The sequence below is a fragment of the Chiloscyllium plagiosum genome, unplaced genomic scaffold (genome assembly GCF_037043375.1).
Source record: "Chiloscyllium plagiosum isolate Xiang-an unplaced genomic scaffold, Cpla_swu_hap1 HiC_scaffold_21, whole genome shotgun sequence".
In the NCBI taxonomy this organism is placed as follows: Eukaryota; Metazoa; Chordata; class Chondrichthyes; order Orectolobiformes; family Hemiscylliidae; genus Chiloscyllium; species Chiloscyllium plagiosum.
In genome coordinates this window covers 28,343,744-28,368,459 of record NW_028270159.1, presented here as the reverse complement: position 1 = coordinate 28,368,459, position 24,716 = coordinate 28,343,744, and the positions used below count along the sequence as shown (strand labels likewise).

The 24,716-nt window shown below is 39.2% G+C and overlaps 2 protein-coding genes across 2 annotated transcripts in view; both read left to right on the top strand.

Moving 5' to 3' along the window:
• Positions 1 to 24,716, top strand: part of rabgap1 (RAB GTPase activating protein 1) — a 196,353-nt gene that overhangs the window by 114,170 nt on the left and 57,467 nt on the right. Inside the window, exon 13 of the mRNA XM_043720124.2 lies at positions 1,098 to 1,248. Coding sequence (XP_043576059.2) covers positions 1,098 to 1,248 — 151 coding nt within the window. The remainder of the gene's footprint in view (positions 1 to 1,097; positions 1,249 to 24,716) is intronic.
• Positions 10,032 to 12,985, top strand: LOC122564825 (putative G protein-coupled receptor 21). Its single transcript, XM_043720128.2, has one exon. The coding sequence runs from the start codon at positions 10,705 to 10,707 to the stop codon at positions 11,782 to 11,784; it is 1,080 nt and encodes a 359-aa protein (XP_043576063.1). The 5' UTR covers positions 10,032 to 10,704; the 3' UTR covers positions 11,785 to 12,985.

Below are 24,716 nucleotides of genomic sequence, written 5' to 3'. Positions count from 1 at the left end.
CCCAGGCAGGCACGGGGAGAATTTGCAAACTCCACACAGACCAAGGTTAGAATCAAACCCAGTGGCTAGCCCTTTGGTTTTAGTGAGACAGCCCTTTGGTTTTACCAATAAAACATGCCTTCTGCTAAAAAGAACAGAAAATAAAACAGGATAAATCAAGCCATTTGCTGTAACCTTTTTTGGAAGATTTCGGTGTACAGTGCAAATTCAATCTCATCTATCACAACACCAATACTCTATAGTACTCAAATACAGAGAGAGTGGCTTCTCTATCACATTTGTATGCTGAACTTACCTGTTTTTTTTAAATTACTGGCCTTGATAACCTGGTAGCCTCTTCCTTGATTAGTCACTCAACTGAGCTTTGATTTTTCTCAACCTTCAATAATTCTCAGGGTTCTAACCAAACACTGGTGTGGAATTTTTGAAATTGAAATTGAATCCTTAAGCTTAGTCAGCCTATTTGCTCACAGTTCTATACTGCCCCTTTCTTTGAAGAGAAACTGTCTCCCCGATCAAAATGCTTCTAAACTGAAAACCAAAAACTTTCTAAACTATGGTTTTTCCTCTAAGCAAACAAAACATTCTGAACAGAAAAAAATCACGTGTCTCAATGTTTACCCTGCCTGCTCAACACTCCCAACGCAAACGAATCCCAAACATCATCCCAGAGGGACACTCTGTGTGTTCTTCAAATTTTTTTTTTAAACATAGTTCCAGAAATGCTAGTTAAAGCTGCTCATAGACTAAAACTCACTTGCTACTAGTTCAAAACTCAAGCATTAAAATAATACTAAAATCGCATGTTTTACTACTATTCTGTTAAAAAGACTGAAGCATAGTTTGGTTGAGGATTTTGGTCATAATGGTGTTAGGTATGCTTGCAATTGTTATTATAATTTGTTTGGAAGAGCAGTATTATTCCTTTATTTAAGCATGCAATTAATTACAGTACCTTATGAAAGTTCAAATGTTTTGATTCATTGAACGAAGTAAAATTGCCGTCAATACTTTTATATACTAGCACATTGGGTGAACAGTTTTGAGAGAGTGCATTAGTTTACTTGAAGTTTGTTCTCATTTGAAATTAAATGCAGGCATCTGAACCTGAGTGTAAGACCGAAGCCACTGCCGACTTTAGTAAGAAGTGGTGTCCCTGAGGCTCTCCGGGGTGAAGTTTGGCAGCTACTTGCAGGATGCCATAACAATGACCAGATGGTAGAAGACTATAGAATTCTTATCACAAAAGTAAGTCTATATTTAAGCAAACTGCGTCTTTTATTGAAAAGAATTGCCACATCAGTCAATATGCAGAGGTTTTATTTACTACCACTTGTATATATTTTCTATGTCACTTATGTTTTGCTGATAATGAATTTGGAAATTGAAGACTTTCTTAAATGGGCAGCAGTTATTACAAACTATGCATTGTTGATAAGTGCACGTGAATAGAAGTGGAGACCTGGTTTGACTTCACTGGTAATATTTAGATATTTTTGATCAACCTGTTCAGACACACTATGACACACTTCTGAAGCAGGTAGGATTGAAAATGGGCTTTCTGTCTCAATGTAGGGACCCTGCCACTGCATTATAACGATCTAACAGTCATACTTGGTGATTGTGTATTCATCTCCTATTAAACTCCATATTTCAAATATTTTCTGAATAATCCAATTAAGAACAATTGTTTATTCAAAGATGTTGTGAAGAAACATTTGTAAGAGTCTTGCATTCAGAATTTGCCTCCAATAACTCTAAGTTGAGTGTGCTAATATTCTATATAATGCAGCATTTTCAAAGGAATTCGGGAAAAAGTACGAAATATGAATTGTATAAAACTTATTTAATGTGTTTCGTTTGCCATAAAACACTTTTCCTCAGAAAATCATTGCTTTTCTGAGGAAAAGGTAATGTTGAAACTGTTTTGCATTACTTTTAAAATCTGAATTAGGTTATTAGAATAATCATTGTATTTGATCCCTAGGTTTTTATTAAAAAGTATTCAGGAAGAAATAACACTCTGCATGTAAGAAGGTTTTTCAGGATGTTGAGTCTATGCAGCTCTTAGTGAAGCTATACAAAATACATTTGTATGGTTCCTGTTACATTGTAATTACAATGGAAAACAATTGCCCCTATGTTGATATGTTACTTTTCTATGTATTCTTTCTTTTAAGCTGCCTGTAGTTTGACTGAAAAAAATTGTCTTTTAGCCTTGAAGACAATGCACTATACTGTACATTGATACTAATGTAAACTGGTGTATGAATCTGGAACAAGACTTGTCTGGAGCCAAATAATGACATTCTTAAAAGAATTTAACCTCCCTGTAAGTTTAGGGTTTACTGAAAAATAATGTGTAGTGTAAATTCACTTTTATTTTGTAGTTGTGTTCATTAGCCTATAAGAAGTCTATATTTTCACATTTTTTTGATTGAAACTGAATTTGAATGAAATACAAGGAACTTTCAAGACTTATGGTAAAGAGCAGGATCTGACTGAAAGCCAGTGTCACATTCTGCCTATCTTTGAACACACCATCAACTGGTATAAAAGTATTCCTTTGGATTTGAAAGAAAAGCAAAAAATTCTCAAAATACTTAGATGTGGCAGCTTCTCTGGAGACTAAAACTGAATTTTGTATGATGTTGCCTACTTATAAATATATCTCTTGTGCAACTTTGCAGAGGGTAGGACTTCACAAATGGTTAAAGTACCATAGGTTGAAATTTCTGTTAGTCAAGACAAATTTGTGCTTTTATAACGATCCAAAGCTCATGATTACTGTTAACTTGCAGGGATATTAATTTTGTTTCTGAATAGTTTTCAGTAGTGTAAATGGTAAACAGTTATGAGCACATTTACAGATGTTTACTTAGGTACTTGAAATCTATAATATGTAAACTTAGAATAGGCTTGTCCAACAGGGCTCAAGAGTGTAGTGGTGGAAAAGCGCAGGAGGTCAGGCAGCATCCGAGGAGCAGGAGAATCGACGTTTTGGGCATAAGCCTTCATCAGGAATGCCGTGCTTTTCCACTACTACACTCTCGACTCTGATCTCTAGCATCTGCAGGGCTGGCTGGGAATCAGCTGAGCTGCCAGTTGTGTGGGATTGGGGGTGGGATGGTGAGAGAAGTGTGAATGTGGGAAGAGTGTCAAGTGGACATTTTCTCTGCATTGCAACACCCACTACGCATCAAATGTATTTGGTTATAACGTGTTTTTGAACATCCGCCTCAGAAAAGGGGCAGTAAAATGGCAGATTTTTTTCCTATATGGCTTTTTAAAAGTGTAACCTGCCCAGCTAGAATTGTGGATTTGACTAAAGTTTCTTTTGGTTTAAGGTTTAAAAATGTCTGTACATAGACTGGATAGATGGTTGCTCAAAAGGTGCTTTCATTTTATCATCAGTGATGCAGATAATAGCTGGTCAATGTTCATAGAAAGTATCCTTCTACTTTAATTCTTCTTTCAAAGAGAAACTTACTATTTCTATATTCAAACTAAATGCTCATGATTTGTAGGCTGTTCTGAAAAGCTGGATAGTTACTCTTGGTAATATTTTTCCAATTATAGCGTGACAATTCAGGAGTAGTATACATACATTAGGAAGATGTTGAATTATTGTAACTTGCTGTTCATTGTATTTCTATGTGAGTAGACATATTCCATGTTATTACTCATGTAGGTAGCTGTACTCAATGTTTTGGAATAGCTTTGTAAATTTTATTTGCTTTGCTGGAAGTTTGTTGACACTCTGTCAACCGATTGCGTAAATACTGCTCTTTCTACCCATTTTAGGTGACTTCTAAAAAGACAGTCATCAATCCGGTCTGCGCATTGCCTCCTAAACTATACATAGTTTTTTTTTAAATTGCCTACCACCATATCTCCTGTGTTGCTGCAAGTCTTGATGAAAAGTTAAGTGTATGTGGCCAACAGGTTACATCTCAATGCTCTTCTAATTCTGGCCACCAGCGCATCCTTGATTTTTGTTGCTTCATTAGTAGCTTTGACCAAACTGCCTATGCCTTCAGCTTTGGAGTTCCATCCCTAAAACACACTCCTTGTTTAGGGCATTCTGTAATGCGTAACCTGTTGTCCCCCCCATCTCATTACTTGACTGTCAAAATCCTGTTTGACAAATTTTTGTGAAACATCTGGGACCAAAAACAGAAATTGCTGGAAAAGCTCAGCAGGTTTCCAGTCCAGTGACCTTCCTTAGAGGTGATGGCAGCTGGAAGAAATGTTGATTTTTAGACAGAAGATGGGGGGGGGTAAGGAGTAAATGATAGGTGGAAATAGCAAATGGTACGGTCACCATTGTGTTTAACATTTAATAGTACATTATGTACATTAGAATTACAGTATGTGTAAGTATCTGATAGTTATCATTCAGGCTGTCCATTCTTTTACATTACCTTCACATGCAGTTTAAAGTTGAAATGATTGCATTTGAAAGATGTTATCTGTACAAGTCACAAGAAATTAATAATTGTCTCCTAGAATCATGAAGCAATAGAATTCTGTTACCTTGAGATCTGCGTGTTATGTTTGCAATCTCAAAATAAATTTATTCCAGTCAGTCGCTAATGCAGTTAATAATTACAGCTATTTTTTAGGTTGGTCTGATGCTTACACATGTTATGTTGTTAGTTTGCAGTGTCATAGCGTTATAAACATGGAAACGTAACCCTTCAGTCCAACATAGAAACGTAACCCTTCTGTCCAACTCATCGTGGGCGGCACGGTGGCACAGTGGTTAGCACTGCTGCCTCACAGCGCCAGAGACCCGGGTTCAATTCCCGTCTCAGGCGACTGACTGTGTGGAGTTTGCACATTCTCCCCGTGTCTGCGTGGGTTTCCTCCGGGTGCTCCGGTTTCCTCCCACAGTCCAAAGATGTGCAGGTCAGGTGAATTGGCCACACTAAATTGCCCGTAGTGTTAGGTAAGGGGTAAATGTAGGGGGATAGGTGGGTTGTGCTTCGGCGGGGCGGTGTGGACTTGTTGGGCCGAAGGGCCTGTTTCCACACTGTAAGTAATCTAATCTAATCTAATCCATGCCAACTAGATATCCTAAACTGATCTAGTTCCATTTGTCAGTTTTTGGCCCATATCCCTGTAAACCCTTCCTACTTAGGTACCCATCCAGATGCCTTTTAAATGATGTAGTTGTACCTCCTTCCACCACTTCCTGTGGTAGCTCATTCCATACATGCAGCAAGCTTTGCATGGCAAGTTGCCCCTCTGGTCCCTTTTTAAATCTTCCCCTCTCACCTGAAGCCTATGCTGTCTTGTTTTGGACTCTCCCACTCTGGGAAAAACACCTTGGCAATTCACCCTATCCATGCAGCTTATGATTTTGTAAACTTCTATAAAGTCACTTCACCACCTCTGACACTCCAGGGGATTAAATACCCCTGCATATTCAGCCTCTCGCTTTAATTCAGATCCTCCAATCCTGGCAACGTTTTTGTAAATCTTTTCTGAACCCTTTCAAGTTTCACAAATCCTTCCTGTAGGAAGACCAGAATTAAACGTAGTATTCTGAAAGTGGCCTCATCGATGTCCTGTATAGTCACAATATGAAGTCCCAAATCCAGTATTCAATACACTGACCAATGGAGACAAACATCTCAAAAACTACTTTCATCTCCCTATCTGCAACTCCACTTTCAAGGAACAATACACCTGCATTCTAAGGTTTCTTTGTTCGTCAGGACTCCCCAGGGCCCTATCATTAACTGTATAAGTCCTGCCTTGGATGCAACACCTCACATTTATCAAAACTAAACTCCATCTGCCACTCCTCAGCCCATTATCCATCTCATCAAGGTCCCATTGTACTCTGAGAAAGCCACCTTCACTGTCCAGTACATTACCAATTTTGGTGTCATCTGCAAATTTACTATCTATACCTCCTATATTCACATCCAAATCATGTATATAAATGATGAAAAGCAGTCGGCCCAGCACCGACCCTTGTGGCACACCGCTGGTCACAGGCCTCCAGTCTGGGAGAAAAAAAACCCTCCAACACCAACTTCTGTCTCCTACCTTCAAGCCAATTTTGTGTCCAAAGTGATAAGAAATCTTTGTAAACACAACTTTTTAATTCTTCAGAAATACTGAGAGTGAACTGACATGAATAAAATGGTGCACTGTGCCAGACTCCAGTAAAAATCTATTAAACACAAGTTGTGGCCTGATATTTTGAAAAAGCAAGAAGATGCTCCAAGTGTTTATGATAAACACTTCAGAGGGTTCAGAATGAATTTATTTTGGAATAAGAACAACAAGCTTGGAGCAACTTGTGGTGAAAGAAAAATAGACTTTTCAGATAAATATTGGTGGGCATGATTGAGACAAACATTATAGACTGTTTTAAGTGGTGACTAAGTTTTGGAGAGATGGGGTTGAGGTTTATGCCTTTTAAGTTGGCCAATTAGGATTGATGTCAATCTGAAAGAAACGTAACTGGAAATCATCTTTGTTATTGAAGAAATGTTTCTAGGCTACTGAAGAAAATTTTCCATCAGTGAGAAAGTCATCCTGGAATGACATGCTGTCAGGGTGCAAGATTGATGTGGCAACTGGGATTGTTTGGTTACTTAGGTTTGAGAGGGGATGAAATCAGCATAGAATCATAGAATCCCTACAGTGTGGAAACAGGCCATTTGGCCCAACAAGTCCACACTGACCCTCTGAAGAGCAATCCAGCTAGACACATTCCCCTACCCTATTATTCTACATTTACTCCTGACTAATGCACCTAACCTACACATCCCTGAACACTATGGGCGATTCAGTATGGCCAGTTCACCTAACCTGCACATCTTTGGGTGTGGGAGGAAACTGGAGCAACCAGCTGAAACCCATGCAGACACAGGAAGAATGTGCAAATTCCACACAGACAGTCACCCGAGGCTGGAATCGAACTCGCGTCCCTGGTGCTGTGAGGCAATAGGGCTAACCACTGAGCCATCGTGCTGCGGTCTTGATCTTGTAAATTTTTTTGTCAAGCAATCTTTTGGTAATACTTGTATTGAGCACAGTTTCATTTAAAAAAAATGGATTATTAGGATTAAGTGAAGCCCAAGTAATTTGTTAATTGGTAGTCAAAATGTCTAATTCTGTTTGGTTGATTTACAAATCTTGAATCTTCAAATTCTGCATTTCTGTTAAATTGCTCTCATGAATATAAACTGTATTCAGACCAGTAAATTAAAACAAAAACTGCCTGTAAAATATTCAAAGGAATGGTCGAACAAATGGAAATGAAGCTTGAAAATGCCACCCCAACTGTTGGGTATCCTAGTCATCACGATTACGTTACTTTGCACCATATATGCATCATAACTTGAATGTTTGTACTTGAGGCAAAAGTGAGGACTGCAGGTGCTGGACATTATAGTCAAGATTATAGTGATGCTAGAAAAGCGCAGCGGGTCAGGTAGCATTGGAGGAGCAGGATAATCAACGTTTCAGGCAGGAGCCCTTCATCAGGAAAGCCCTTCTAGCACTACTCTAATCTTGTTTGTACTGTATGCTTTATTTTTCGGAACAATGTGTATTAATTCTGTAAATGTTTATTTGCAGTTGTTGATGAGAAATCTTAGTTTTCTGATTTATAATTGGGTTTACAAATTGGGTGGTAATGCTAAATCAACCCTTTCTAAAGCTCTAGGTTTATGACATTCAAAAGGCCAAGCTGATTAAGCAATGGAGACAGTGATAGAGTTAAGTTTCTTCGGCTTTGAGATTTTCAAGAGATTGTTGGCTGCATAGGTTGCTGTTTGGATATCCTTGCAGTCTTTTGGAAATAGGTCCTGTTTCTTATAATATTTGCATACAGTAAGGGGAATTATCTCAATTCATCATATAACATTGTGACAAGTTATTCAGTTTGTCAAACTGTGAAAGAAAAGTTTCTTGTTGACATTGCCCCTCTAACCTACTTGAATGAGAGTGCACGTTACATTTTAAATATTTATCCAACACTTGACTTCCCCCAAAAAGTTGTCATTTGAATGTAAGAGTTAATGTCTGCTTCATCTAAAATGGTTTTGAGAGGTGAGTGTCATTACATGTAAATGCCATGTTTCAAATAACCATGACCCGGGATCTGATATATTATTTTAGATAATGGATGTGAAGTCTCGGAGTCAGGTTGAGCTTCCTGAACAATTTGGACTTGTCTGTTGGAAAATGTCATTTCCTTTAGAAGTTGCAGTTTAGAGGGTGTTACCTTCACTGTATTATCTGGGAAGAACTCATCATTGCAATTGTTCTTATTCTGTCTCCCTCTTCTCCCCCTCTTTTTTTCCCTCACTCCCTCTCTTCTCTTCCCCCCCCCCCCCTTTCTCCTCCCTATTCCCCATCCCTCCCTCCCCATTCCCTCTCTCCTCGTCTGGCCCTAGCCTGCTCTCACCGTGTCCCACCCTTGGCCTCTCCCCATTCCCTCTTTCTCACCTCTCTCTTCTCATGCTTTCTCTGTCTGTCTCACTCTCCTCTCGCGTGCACTGTCGGTCTGTCCCACTCACGTGTGCTCTGTATGTCTGTGTCTTTCTCTCTCTTCTGTGCACGCGCACACTGTCTTTCTCTCTCTTCGCTCATGTGCTCTGTCTCTCTCCTCATCCTCTCTTCCTTCCTTTGTTTCTCTTTGCCCTCCATCCCCCTCCCCCCCCACTCTCTCATCTTCTCGTCCCTCCCTCCCTCCCTCCCCCCCCCACACTCTTGTCCCTCCCTCCCCCCCCCACACTCTTGTCCCTCCCTCCCCCCCCCACACTCTTGTCCCTCCCTCCCTCCCCCCCCCCATACTCTTGTCCCTCCCTCCCTCCCCCCCCCCATACTCTTGTCCCTCCCTCCCTCCCACCCCCCCCACTCTTGTCCCTCCCTCCCTCCCCCCCCACTCTTGTCCCTCCCTCCCTCCCCCCCCACTCTTGTCCCTCCCTCCGCCCCCCACTCTTGTCCCCCCCTCCCCCCCCCACACTCTTGTCCCTCCCTCCCCTCCCACACTCTTGTCCCCCTCCCCCCCCCACACTCTTGTCCCTCCCTCCCCCCCCACACTCTCGTCCCTCCCTCCTTCCACCCCATTCTCTCCCCCCTCCTCTCTACTCTCCCTCCCCCCTCCCCCTTCTCTCGTCCCTCTTTCTCTCCCCCCCCCCCCCCCCCCCCCCCCAACCATCTCCATTCCCTTCAACCCTTTTTGTAAGTTGGAAAATACAATTTTTTAATTTTGTTTTTCTGAGATTCATCAGCCCTTAATTTTGTAATATAATTTAATTGCTTCTTTACCATGATATAGAATAAGGCATGAATTAAAATACTTAACATTAACAAACCAACTTGATCATTTTAAGGAGCGATAGTCACAGTAAAAGTAAAGCTGTCAGTAGTTACAGAGGACCGTAGGGCATTTCCCCCTTACAGAAAGGCACCTGGTGAAGGTTGAGCATGAGGGTCACCATGCATGAAGTGAAGTTGAGCATGTGGTACCTTCATGGTAACCTCAGCTGATACAGGAGTTGAATCCATGCCGTGATATCACTCTGCATCACAAACCAGCTGGCCAGTGTGTTATCTGCGCCGTAACAATGCAAATGAATGAAAACCGTGGGCGCACATCCTCCTGTTTCAGTTAACTCATTTGGTTCAGTAGTTGTATTAATTTTCAAGCGGGTGCTAAATTTTGTCGATTTGTTAATTCGCCTTATTCAGAGTTTTTGTGGGAATAATAAGTGATCAATGATAATCCTGCGTGAAGCATTTAAATTTGAGTCATGTGTATAGTTAATTCTGAAGAGGCATTTAAGTATGCTGAGGTGAAATACTTGAATATAGTTATGTGTTGGAATTTCAGTGATCTGTTATGTAGCAGTTCCTCAGCTCGCAGTCTCCCAAAAGGGTCTGAGTATATTTGGCAACTGCTGCTGTCAGATGATAGATTGGTAGGGTTGTAATGTATTACATTCTCATACACAGGAGGTGATGGATAGAGCTCCTCAAGAGGCTACTGCAGTCTTGAATGCAAGAGCAAAGATTCTGTACTGCTGCATTCACCCTCTGGTGTAGTTACGGAAACATTTCCTTTGGCAGCGAATTGTGAGGGAGGTAGGATTGATGCCTGGAGGGGCTGTTTGAATTCTGCGGCAGATTGGACTGCGATTCTAGAGTAGCATCATTTTGCAGTAACTGGCTTCGATCTGGATTCTTGGATTTAAAACATCATCAACGAAAGCTGGGAGACGACTTATGTTTTAATCAATCTCTGCCTTTAGCAGATAATATTTTGGGAGTACTTGCTGATATTTTGAGAGGGCTAAAATTAGCTTCATTTCCACAAAAGGTTTTTGTTTTCTCTGCCCGTCTTGACTATGAAACTGTATGTGCAGAAGCACTGAGATTGATGAAGCAGAAAATATGTGGTATATATTTACTTCCAACAGAATAAAGATCGGTGTCGTGTCCCCCTCTTTTGTCCTCAAGTCTGTGGCACAGCCTATTCATGCCGGCATCTGTATTTATTTCTTAAACCGAAAGCATGGCAACTGCTGGGAATAGCTTTGTCCTCTTATGGCATGTTGAGGATAGTGACTCTTCGTTGGATTATAGACAAATTGCAATGCAGACAATACAGAGCAGAGTCTGAGAATAAGTGAGGCGGAAGACTGAGACATTGCAAAAGCAACGAAGCCCGTAATGACATCTGTTTGGAGTGTGCAAAACAGAAGTATGAACTCTTCCTGGGAGGGAAACAATAGCAGCCGACCATTCTGTCTCTTGGGATTCAGTTACAACGAAACTGCTAACATTTGTCTCTTGGAAGTAATCATCATTGTTTTTCTCACGGTGTTAATAATTTCAGGTAACCTTATTGTTATATTGGTATTTCATTTTGCACCTCTTTTGAATCAACATACTACAAGTTATTTCATTCAGACCATGGCATATGCGGATCTTTTTGTTGGAATCAGTTGCTTGGTTCCTTCTTTGTCCCTTCTGCGATATCCGACAGGATCCCATGAATCTTTAACATGCAAATTGTTTGGATATATTGTGTCCGTGTTGAAAAGCGTCTCGATGACCTCTCTGGCCTGCATCAGTGTTGATCGATATATTGCTATTACCAAGCCACTATCCTATAGTCAGCTGGTCACACCATGGAGGCTGCGTGTTTGCATTATAATAATCTGGCTGTATTCCTTCATTGTATTCCTTCCTGCTTTTTTTGGCTGGGGCAAGCCAGGCTATCATGGAGACATTTTTGAATGGTGTGCTAATTCCTGGGAAACAAATGTTTATTTTGCAGGATTTATTGTGGCTTTACTATATGCTCCTGCTGCTTTTGTAGTCTGTTTTACTTATTTCAACATATTCAGAATATGTCAACACCACACTAAGGAAATCCGAGAAAGACATGCTCGATTTAATACACAAGGAGAGACATCAGAAAATCCAGCTAGTTCTGAGAAACGTTATGCTATGGTTCTTCTTCGAATCACCAGTGTATTTTACATCCTTTGGCTTCCATACATCATTTATTTCCTCCTGGAAAGCTGTCGTTTTTCTAATAGCCCAGAGATATCATTTCTGACAACCTGGCTTGCCATTAGCAACAGCTTCTGTAACTGTGTTACTTACAGCCTCTCAAACAGCGTCTTTCGGAAGAGCCTGAAACGTGTCTCAGGTGCTGTTTGTGCTTCATGTATCTGGTATGTGGAAAGCAAAAATCCTTCAATGCCTGGGAGTAAAAGGTCTTCCAATGGCTGCAATACTTAAAAAGTGCAAGACACAACTTTGTGTTTGCTCATTGCATCACAACAGCCTGAATGTGATTTTAATTTCTCGAAGTGGACTTAAATTTTGATCAAGATGAATGTGGTGTTGAGAACAATTTATCACTTGATATTACAGTTACCAACACAGCATTTTATGGGGCAGTTAATTTTTTAAAATTTAAATTTAATTTTCTAAATGTTAATTTTTTTAAAATCTTGTGATCAAATTCCTAACTTCATTCTCACCTGTTTATAATTGTGTATGAAGTGTTTCACTCTTTCCAGGGAATTTAAATATTTATGGGCCAAATGTTTTAATTTCTGAGTGCACTTTGCAAGGAATTTTCAAACATACTATTTCACTGACAAAGATATGTATATTTGGATTTGTAATCAACTGTGAATGCAAAATTAACATCTTTATCATAAGCGACAGACCCTTTTAAACAGTTCACAAGTTGACAGTTTTGCAGAGTCCTATAGTTGCATTGTTGTAACCATATCACGAGGCAACTCTTGAGTGCTGTGTAGCAGGTTGAAGTGTTTTTATATTCATATTGTGCAAAAATTATTTCACTCTGCAGAGAATTTTCCAAGTCTCTCTTCCAGTATTTTGTTAAATACACCGTTGAACATAAGTGGTCCTGAAATGTTATTAAGTAATTCTGGATGTAGGTTTGCTCATTGAGCTGGAAGGTTCGTTTTCAGACTTTTCGTCACCATACTAGGTAGCATCATCAGTGAGCCTCTGGATGCAGCACAGGTGGTATGGCCCGCTTTCTATTGTGTTTAGGTTTCCTTGGGTTGGTGACATCATTTCCTGTTCTCTTTCTCAGGGGGTGGTAAATGGGACCCAAGTCAGTGTGTTTGTTGTTAAGAGTTCCGGTTGGAATGCCGTGCTTGTCAACAAGAAGCAAAACTAATGTCATTTACAAAATACCGTGCAAGAACTGTAACAAACATTACATTGGACAAACAGGCAGAAAAGTAGCCACCAGGACACATGAACATAAACTCGCCACAAAAAGACATGACCCACTCTGTCTAGTATCCTTAGATGAGGGAAGGATACCACTTCAACTGGGACAACACATCCACCCCAGGAAAAGCTAAACAGTCACAGATGAGAATTCTTCGAAGTATGGCATTCCAATTGGAACTCTATCAACAAACACACCGACTAGGATCTCGTTTAACCCCCCCCCCCCAGCCCCTGGAGAAAAAGAACAGGAAATGATGTCAACAACCCAAAGAAAGTGGGCCATAACACCTGTGCTTCAACCAGAGGCTCACGGTTGATGCTACCTAATATGGTGACAAAACCTTCCAGCTGAGTGGGCAAACCTGCTCCAGAACCTTAACCTGAGCTATAAATCTTCTCAAAACTCTGTTAAGTAATATACCAAAGCAATAAGGAACAAAATGTATTCTGAGCCATACATTTCTGATTCACGTTTGATAATTCCATTAATTTGTTCATATATATGACCCATAAGTGAATCTAAGCTTAAGCCTTTTAATGGGTTTGATGGTTCTTTTTATTAGATGACATGGCAAGGGATTAGGTTTTCACAAGTCATGAACCTTTCAAAGGTTCAAACTATAATCAATATTTTCCATATGAGAAGCTTTAATTTTGCAAAAGGGGACATGCCTAGAACATTGATTTCTCCTGAGTTCCTGGGCAAAATTGACATAGTAGTAGTAATTAAGTCTTAAAGGCAGAAAATTAAATGGGAGCAATTTGTTGGCAGAGTATTGCTAAAAGATGTGCATTGATTTGCATTGAGAAAGCCACCATAGCTACCTGTGCAAGCCACTTTTCATCAGTGTGATCATTAATGAGTTAAAAATCTCACAACACCAGGTTATAGACCAGCAGGTTTATTTGAAAATACTAGCTTTTAGAGCACTGCTCCTTCATCAGGCCCAAGCTACCTGATGAAGGAGCAGCACTATGAAAGCTAGTGCTTTCAAATAAACCTGATGGACTATAACCTGGTGTTGTGTGATTTTTAACTTTGTCCACCCTGGTCCAACACCAGCAACTCCACGTCATCATTGAGTACTGTGCTGGACCTGCAGCCAGAGACCTGTGCACTGCAACCTCCTCCTCCTCTGGCTCTTCTCCCACCCTCCCCACCTCTCCCCCATAATAAAGGAAATTAATGCAGGTTTATATGGTAGAATTGCTCTCCCTATATGTGTAAAATGGAATATTGAAATTTAATCAATTTTTAAAAGCATTCCTGGGCATAAATAATGGATTAATCTTGGAAGTAATTATGCAATTAAAAATTTAAATCAGCATATTATATTGAAACTGAATCATGAGTAAAGCTTTAAACTTGTTGTACAATAACTGACGAGCAGAAAAAAATGCTGTAACCATATTGCTACACGACTCTAGTACCGTGTAGCAGGTAGAAGTGTTTTTATATTCATATTGTACGAACAACTATTTCACTATTTGTGGAAAATTTTCAAGTCTTTGAATTTCGCAAAATAACAATCTTGCTGGATTCTTGTGCCCTATTGTAGCTTGTTCTTTTAGAATAGCAATTGCCACTATTAAATAACTTCTGCTACACCGGAACCTGCCATAATCCTCACCTGCACCAGTAAGTGTTGTGAAATGGTTGCCATGCGTCATTCAATACAGCCATATTACCAGTCAGTTCAGATCAGAATTGCAAATAAAATTGAGATATTTCAAAGTCAGCCTGCTACTCTTAAGTTTGTACTGTATCATTTATTGGCATTATTGTTCTAGTTGAACTTGTATAATGATCAACCCAGTATGCAATAAACAAACTTAACTGAGACTGGTATAGAAATTATGCTTTCAAAAGCGTGGATGTGCAATAAAAGTCAGATCACTATATTGCTGTCTCCAGTGTTTTCTTTTACTTGCTTTAAAGTGGAATATGATGGAAGTGGTTCTTATCAAGAGATATATTTGTATCAGGTGTATGAATGTCCAGTTATTCCTCTAATATTGGTCAGATGTCCTCTTTGCATCATTAAGAAGTTATAGTATGAGTACAGTTCAGATTGTCCTGAATGCTTTCTCATTTTGCAAAGTACAATGTTAGTGTCAAGTCTGTTTAGGACTTTGATTTGATTTGCTGGGTGGAAAACTAGTAGAGCTGAAAAAAGCACAGCAAGTTCAGCCGCATCAGAGGAGAAGGGGAGTCAATGTTTCAGGTTGGAACCTTTCATCAGGACTGTGAGAGAGGAAGGGGACTGAAATAAATAGAGAGGGGGTGGGGCTGGGAGAAGGGGGCAATAGGTGGATGTAAGTAGGAGGTGGCTGAGATTAGCCAGTGGGGAGAGTGGAGCAAATAGGTTGGAAGAAGGATGGACATACGGTATCAGGTTAAGGGGGCTGGGTGGAGAGGGGCGGCTGGGTCTGAGGTGAGGTGGAGGGTGGGGAGATTTCGAAGCTGGTGAATTTTACGGTAAGGCCGTATGTTTGTAAGCTCCCAAGGCGGAAGATAAGGTGTACTTCCTCCAGTTTGCATGTGGACTTGTTTGGTGGAGGAGGCTCAGGATGGACATGTTGTGCAAGTGGATGTTGAAATGGCTAGCAACCAGAAGGTGGGATTGATTGATCCAAGCACATTTGAGTATGTTGATTTTAGAAAATAATGTTTTTAAATCAGTGTGGGGCTTTGCAGACACACTTTTTCTGTGATGTAACCATTCTATATTAAAAATATATGATGGTTCTCAAATTATGGGGCTTAGATGCAGTGATGTTTTGGGAGAGGGGAACAAGTACAGCACGTTTATACATTTGTTCCTGTCTGTTTGTATTGTTTAAATAGTGTAAATCTGACATCAAACCTTGTATGTAAACATGGATAGTTACTTTTGAGTTTTAAGCACAACCTTTTATCATAAGATCTAAGATTTAGAAGTTTGACGACTTAATGGTTTTGTCTGTTCCTGCTAAATCTAAATGATGGTTTAAATGTGAAGATAATACACAGGACTGTGTAAAACCATATGGTATTAGAGCAGAATTAGGCCATTTGGCCCATCGAATCTGATCAACCATTCAATCATGGTTGATAGGTTTCTCAAACCCATCCTCTCCTCTTTTTGTAACCTTTGATCCCCTTCCTAATCAAGAACCTATCTGTCTCTGTCTTCAATACACTCAATGACTTGACTTCCACTGAATCACCACTCTCTGGCTTAAGAAATGTTGCCTCATCTCAATTCAGGTCCTAGTCCCTTCTACTGTGGAAACATCTTCTCCATGTCCATTCTATCCATGCCCCTCATCCTTCTAAACTTGATCAAGTACAGACCCAGAGTCCTACTGCTCTGTGTTTAACAAAGCCCTTTATCCCTCAAACATCTTCTGGACACCTCCAAGGCCATCATATCCTTAGATACGGGACCCAACATTATTCACAATGTTCCAAATGTAGCCTGAGCAGAGCCTTACGTGGCCTGGGCAGTACATTACTGCTTGTATTTTAGCTGCCTCAAATGAATGCCAGCATTGCATTTGTTTTCCTAATCAGCTGAATCTGCATGTAACCTTGAGAGTCCTGAATTAGCTCTTCTAAGTCTGTTCGCGCTTCAGGTTTCTGAAGCTTTTCCCCATTTAGAAACTCCATTCTTCTGACCTCACATTTTTTCATATTGTACTCCAATATTTTTATTTAATCTTTGTATTCCAATATTTAATTATTCCAACTTATTTGCCCTCTCTCCAGCCTATCCAAGTTCTTCTATGGCTTCCTGCTACCTCAACACTACCTGTTCCTCCACATATCTTTGTGCATTCTGCAAATTTAGCAACATTACCCATAGTTCCTTCATCCAGATTGTTGTTGTATAACATGAGTAGTTATAATCCCAACAGCTCTGAAATTGGACAGAATTTGAAGTCCATTCCCTAACAAAATAGGCAAAACTGTCAGCTGAAGGCTTAAGGCATTTGCCTGTAGTGGAAAATCGCTTTTTGTGAGCTAGCTAGGTGATTCACCTTCTCCCAGAGTTCTGTGTTTCCTAGAAGTGATATTTTAGGCTGCATAAAATAAAATGGTAATTGAAAGCAGTTTGAACAGTTTCATTTATTCCTGCTAATTCTAGAGTTTGGAAATTAAGTGATTTTTGTTTCTTCTGCTATATTTCTATCACTGATTTTTAAGGACAATTTTCACGTGAATATATTAAAACTTCTGAAATCTGCTTGAAATATTCTATGACCATGTTTTTTTGTAAATAATAAAGGTACAATACTTTGTAAAATACTTGAGTATTCTCTGTGGTAGTCTAATTTGCAGTAAATATTAATGTTGAATTCCATAGGTAATGTGATACATTGATGATCAAAACTACCCATGTAATTTCTTGACATTACCTCCAAGCCAGCTTCACGTGTATGTACAATGTTTTGGCTTGGATTATCAGATTTGTAACACAAACCCACTATTTAGAAAATGTCCTGAAAAAATTATGACTGGGGCTTTGTGTTTTCCCCATATGTACAAGAAAAACTGTGAGGTAAAATAAAGACATAAAAACATATCCCCTAAGCACAATAAAAATAGCTATTTTGATATAACATTGAGTTGGAAAAGGAGATCCATTTTGGTTTCTGGGCATGTGTAAAATGCATTTTTAAAGTTTGATAATTCTTATCGGATAAGAAGAGTAACCTAAAGTACTTTGATAAATATCACAATTTTTTAAGTGAATATTCCATTTGAAAGCCCTTTAAGGCAAATCTGATCACAGGAAATCTCAATGAGACACAAGTAAAAAAAATCCTTTTGAATTGGAAATGCTGTACAAATTGGAGTGAGGACTGCAGATGCTAGAGATCGGAGGCAAGGCATAAGCCCATCATCAGGAAACGTTGATTCCTTATGCCCAGAACGTCAATTCTCCTGCTCCTTGGGTGCTGCCTGACTTGCTGTGCTTTTCCAGCACCACACACTCCAGATCCCCAGCATCTGCAGTCCTCACTTTCGCCTGTTCAGATGCATCATGACAGGCCTTCAGTAATGGTGGGATTTGAACCTGGACCTTCTGGCCCCAAGACAGGTTGCTATCATAGCACCCTGCAATCTGTTGAATTTCAGAGTTCTGAAGTGCTTAATCGATTAAGGTATACTGCCATTTTCTAGAAATGTTTGTTAATGTACTTAATGTAATAGCTTAATTTTAATATTAGTACTTTATGTATAGATACTTGTCTCAAAGCTCTTGTAACATCATTAGTGCCGTAAGAAAGATGATTGAAAGGTTAGGATTTGAGTGTAACCGACGCACCACATGTGAAAGGTGATCTTTCTGTTGATTGGGTTATACTGATGGCGTGTCAGTTATGGAAAGTACTTTGACCATAAATGTAGCAGTTACAAAATAGAATTGTAGGAATAAAATTGTGCCACATGTGAACATTTTCATCTGTTGGCTAGTTGATACATCACGAAAGGTAATTGTACAATAACCTGATAGTTATGTGACTACATATGCTGTTGATTGTATCATTTTTCTATTATAAATGTACCACAGAACAGGAGCTTTTGAAATTTTTCATATTAAGTACTTATTTGTATGGATCCTGTGAAATTATAATACTGCCCACAGTGTACAATGCCAATTACTGGTAACAATTTTTTAAATATCATATTGAGTATATTGAAAATAGTCTAATTGGATAAACTAATTTTTCTTTTTTTTTGAAAAAGGAGTTTTTAAAAACTTGCATTTAGCTGCTCATTTTTGTGTTCATATTTTAAAATTTGCTGGCTGACCCACTAAATAAAAGGGCAAAAGCACAAACCTTTCTACATATCAGGAGAACTAATTTTCATCATATGCTCTAAAATATCTGTAGCAAATTAAAGAACAAGGACTTATCTGAAAATAGTGGTCGTTCAAGTTTGAATATTCCTGAATTAATTTGTAGTTTATTTTGTACTTAACCTTTGAAAACAATGTAACCGATAAAATATATTTAATATGCGTTTGTAAATGACTAACTAATAGAACCTAACTTGTTCTTTAATCCAATTTTAATTACTCACGTTAATGGAATATTCTAAAAGTACAGGTCAGGCACTCTGTCAACACAGTCTTGTGATCAGATGTCTAAATATGTATGTCTTGGGCAACTTGACAATGATTACGGAACACTCAATTTTCTGAATTCTTTGATGTTTTGTTTAGATTACTTAGTGTGGAAACAGGCCCTTCGGCCCAACAAGTCCACACCGACCCGCCGAAGCACAACCCACCTAGACCCATTCCCCTACATTTACCCCTGCCCTAACACTACGGGCAGTTTAGCATGGCCAATTCACCTAACCTGCACATTTTTGGACTGTGGGAGGAAACCGGAGCAACCGAACGAAACCCACGCAGACACGGGGAGAATGCACAAACTCCACACAGTCAGTCGCCTGAGGTGGGAATTGAACCCGGGTCTCTGGCGCTGTGAGGCAGCAGTGCTAACCACTGCGCCGCCGTGCTGCCCACTCATTTCTATTAACTTATCCTGTGGCAATCTCATAAATAAGTTCTAGTACAGTGCCACTTAAAATATTTGAATGCTGTCATTAGTACTACAGCTGGACAAATGCTGGCTTCAATGTATGGCTCAGAGCAGTCACCATGTTTTACCATTTCTTTAATTTAAGTACAACAAAATTGTAAGGAAATTTGATTGTGAAAGGGCTAAATGCCGTGAAGTGCTGTCACTCAACGTTTGTGGAACTGTGCATAAATTACCTAGCCTTTTCAGATGTCACCATGTCTTTTCCCTTTATAGGTTATTGGAGGCCTTTTATGTGGATTGCTTATTTCGATAATTCGAAAACACCTCTAGTCCCAGGGGTCTGAGATTTATAGTCTTTTCAATTATGCTACCTATCGTACCACATAAACCTCCACCTTAGTTTATGAATACCAAATATATGTAAAAACGTTAACTGAAATAGATATTTTCACATGCTGATTCATGTACGGATGTGTAAAGCTTTTCATTTTAGATGCTGATGGACCGTCATAAAATGTGTACCAAGATACGTAAATGGCTACTTCAAAGGTGCGCAGTAAAGTTAAAGCTAGATTACATAGATAAATTAAATGTTTACAGAAATGCAGTAGACAGTGTTTATCCAGCACAACAAAAATTTGTTTGCAACCAGAATTTCTGACAGTATATTTTTGTTAAACATGCTGATAATATTCAAAGTTCAAAGTGCATTCTTTAAACACCTAATAACAATAGATTGTAAATCCTGTAGCAACTATCAGTAAAACAAGTAGCTGATCAAAGTTGCTATGAATATTGTGGAGTCAGCCTGGTGTTCAGTTAGTGATTTTACTATAATGCCTTGCTGGGATTCTCAGCTGCCCACCACCTTCTCTTTTCCTGTAATCTCTCAAAACAGCACCTAGCTTTGCAGCCAGAATAATGCAAGCTCTTTGGTAAATGGTGTTTTTGACTTACTAGCACTATCTGAGCATGCTAAGTTACAAAGACTTAGGGGGCTGCGAGTTTTAAAAATTTTAAATCTCCTTATTGCTCTGTCTCATTTTATCTCTTTCTATTTCTTGTTGTCTGTCCTCAAAATTCACTCCTCTTTCTTTCTGTTTGTGGTTCCAGCATTTATCAACATTCCCTTACTTCTCTTCAGCATTTGTGCTGTTTGACAATACATCTGATTGGGAGAATTGATGCTTGTAGCAGTAAAAGGTGGAGAGCTGTGTGTACTACTACTTGAAAACTGTTGCTGGAAATCTTCTAAATTTTTTGATCTTTATAGTTAGTAAATTTGCAGATGATGACATCAAAATTGGAGGTGTGGTGGTCAGTGAAGAAAGTTACCTCGGATTAGAACGGAATCTTGATCAGATGGGCCAATGGGCTGAGAAGTGGCAGATGGAGTTTAATTTAGATAAATGCGAGGTTCAGCATTTTGGGAAAGCAAATCTTAGCAGGGCTTGTACACTTAATGGTAAGAGCCTAGGGAGTGTTGCTGAACCGGAGCAACCGAACGAAACCCATGCAGAACATGGGGAGAATGCACAAACTCCACACAGTCAGTCGCCTGAGGTGGGAATTGAACCCAGGTCTCTGGCGCTGTGAGGCAGGTTCATAGCTCCTTGACAGTAGAGTCGCAGATAGATAAGATAGTGACGAGAGCATTTGGCATGCTTTCCTTTATTGGTCAGAGTATTGAGTACAGGAGTTGGAAGGTCATGTTGCGGCTGTACAGGACATTGGTTAGGCCATTTTTTGGAATATTGCGTGTAATTCTGGTCTCCTTCATATTGGAAGGATGTTGTGAAACTTGAAAGTGTTGGAGGATTTGAGCTATAGGGAGAGGTTGAATAGGGCTGGGGCTGTTTTCCCTGGAGCGCCGGAGGCTAAGAGGTGACCTTTATAGAGGTTTATGAAATCATGAGCATAGATCGGATAAATAGACAAAGTCTTTTCCCTGGGGTGGGGGAGTCCAGAACTAAAGGGCATAGGTTTAGGGTGAGAGGAGAAAGATATAAAAGAGACCTGAGGGGCAACCTTTTCATGCAGAGGGTGGTACGTGTATGGAATGAGCTGCCAGAGGAAGTGATGGAGGCTAGTACAATTGCAACATTTAAAACGCATCTGGATGGATATATGAATAGGAAGGGTTTGGAGGGATATGGGCCGGGTGCTGACAGGTGGGACGAGATTGGGTTGAGATACCTGGTTGGCATGGACAAGTTGGACCGAAGGGTCTGTTTCTGTGCTGTACTTATCTATGACTCTGACTCTGACTCTATAATTGGTGTTACCACAGAAATTAATTTTAGAAAAAGCATTATAGCAAATAGTTGCTTTGGAACAAGAGTTGTGCGTTGGATTTCTGAGTATGATGAGTACAAAATGCATATTAAGCAATGAACATTATAGTCCACATGTTGCACTTGGATTACATTTGATCATTGGAAGATCGCTAACAAGCCACATTTCCATTTTCCATCCTAATAATTTTCCTGATTTAATTAAACTAATGATTAAGGCAGAGGGTACTTGGTGACTGTGAAACCCCTTGTCCAATAGGAACCTTTTTGTGCCTGCCCAAGGAAGCTTCATGGAGGACTGTTGAGACTAGCAAAGACATAGATAGGAGTGATATTAAAATAGTCTTGCTGTTTTCAAGAGACTGTTACAAGATCTTCATTGAGATTGATATAAAATAAAAGGTACAATTCTGAAGGACATGCAGGAGTGGAGACACCTGGGATATATGTACTGGACAGGGCAGGTTGGGAAAGAAAGTAATAAGGTGTAATGGATCTTTGGCTTTATGAATAAGGGTATAAAATATAGAAGCAGGGACTTTATGTTTGAAACTAATAAAAAAAAAAACTAGTCTGAACTCAACTAGATTATTGTGTCCAGTTCTGAATAGCATATTTTAGTAAAAGATTTTAATATGTGTAAGACTGCAAAAAAACTCCAATGAATAATTCCAGTAATGAGGAACTTCAGTTTCCCAAATAAATGGGAGAAGCTGGAACTGTTGCCATTTGAGAAGTGGTCCCGGAGATGAGGTTTGATAAAGGTTTATATTGGTGGATCTGTACAGAGTAGATGGAGAAAAACTTTGTTGGCAGAGTGTCAAGAGCCAAAGGATAACAATTTAACATGATTGACAGAACAACCAAAGGTGATATGAGGAAAATCTTTCTATCATCACAAGTGTTCAAGGCCTGAAATGTATTTGCTAGGTCCGATGGAAGCAAATTGAATAGTGGATTTTGAAAGGAAATTTGTTTGTTATCCAAAGAGAAACTTTTCAGGATTACAGGAAAATTATAGGGAAAGGGGCCAGCTGAAGTAACTTCGATAGAAAGTCAGCACAGATTCAGTAAATCAAATTGCTTCCTCTGCTGTAATCATTATTATGACAAGGTTGAGTTCGTACAACAGGATCTGTCACAATTTTTCACTGGTGACTATAAAGAACCTTTATACTCATTTAAAAAAAACTAGACCGCGAGTTTGAAACTAGGAATGTCAGAATAGATCAGAATGGTTTCGATGCATATTTAATGATCTGCTGATAGTTTAGAAGTTTAATTTAACCTTGGCGGAGCTTCCTGTGGTGTGAAGCCACTGTAGTTTTAAAAAGAGGAGGACTAAACTTCAAGACACTTTGGTGATAAGTTGCCAAGAATAGATGGCAAAGTTTGAGAGGGTGAAACAGTATATACTTAATAAATTAAAGTCATCATGGCAGGTTTTGAAATCAGGTCTATAATTTTATGAAATGTAATATATCCTAAATATGTAGCATTTAGCTTTTATGTATTTGTATTTCAAAGCATGTTAGCATCAACTGAAGTTTTGGAAGTGTTTGTACTGATTACTGCACTGTTTGTGAGATTGGAGTGTTAATTTCATTGAATAACCATTGAGATCAATTCTAATGAATCAGTTCAGAATCCTTATGTCCCACATCAGTTTAGATCACCAACTTTCATTGCAAGTTCAGTGACACTAATGCAAATTTAAACTAAAAATAGTAAAACATGTTTGTGATTTCACAGCAAGAAAATTGAAACATATATGTGTTTTGAAATTTGTGTGGAAAACTAGTTTCTGGCAGCGTCCAGTGTTTACGCTGGCAAAATTCATTTGTTTTGTATATTATGAATTTGCCATTGAGATAGCAGGATAATTTCAAAATTGGAATTCGGAAAGAGTATTGGTTGTTGGTCTCCAAATTGTGGGATTAGTAAATAGGCTGCCCATCTCACCTTTCCATTTCATTGAGATAACTGAATTAAACTTAGTTTTAATTGACATGACAGCAGATAATGTGACTTTTTTTTGTAAACTGGATAAATTTACGAATTAAGAGCATAGTGCCACCTCTTGAGCTTGTGCCACCTTTCACGAGATCGTGACTTATCTGTTTGTGTTTCCAATGCCATATTCCCATCAGTCCTTGGAACCTTTGTTAGGCAAGGGAATCTGTCTCCCTCCCCTTTAAGCATAGTTAATGACCCTGCGTCCACTACCTTCTGAGCCAGAGAGTTCCAAAGTGTCTCAATGTAAGTATTTCCTCTCCCTTCTGTCCTAAAAGAGAAACCCTAGTTTTAGAAGTGTCCACTTGTTTTGGACTTAGCTGCAAGAGTAACATTCTTCACGTTCAACCTAGTCAAGACTATTCAAAATCTCTTAAACTTCAATCCCTCTCTCTTTTAAACTCTAGTGAAAACAAGCCCTGACTGTCCAAACTCACTGCTCATTAAAGATTTTAAGGTTGATCTTACATTTTCAACGTTGCTATAATGTACTCTTGTTTTCCCTTTTGCTCCCCTGGTACGTGCACTACCTGTGCAGAGGTGTGGTGAGCTGGGACAAATCAAGGGACACTTCAACACTAATCAGTAATAATCCTTCTTTACCTAACAGATACTAAATGAATTTTTCTCCATTTATTGCCACCTTAGATAACACCATTGAAACTGAGAACTCATTAGAATGGAGAAGTCATCCTATTGCTTTTACTAGCAGTAGTATAGGTTGTTAGTCTGATGACCATACAGCCCTTTTAACAATTACATTATCAATCTATTCTTAGACTGATGATCTTTCAATGAAAAGAATCCGATGCTCATCAGGTGTTGTACTACAAGTAAGACCACAGTTTAGTTTTAGATATTTCAAAGTTACTTCATCATAGAATCATTGAATCTTGTTGGAAATTATAGAACATATAAAAGTTCAAAACTTGATGTATGCCTTATTTGGTTTTCGCAGTCTGAGTTTGGCGCACAGATTCATTAAAGCATAGTCTACAAACTGTAGTCAGAAAATTAAAGTAAAATACTATAAAAGTCTAATGGTTGGCAGACAATGTTGTGGATTGAAGAGGGTGGCACAGTGGCTCAGTGGCATGG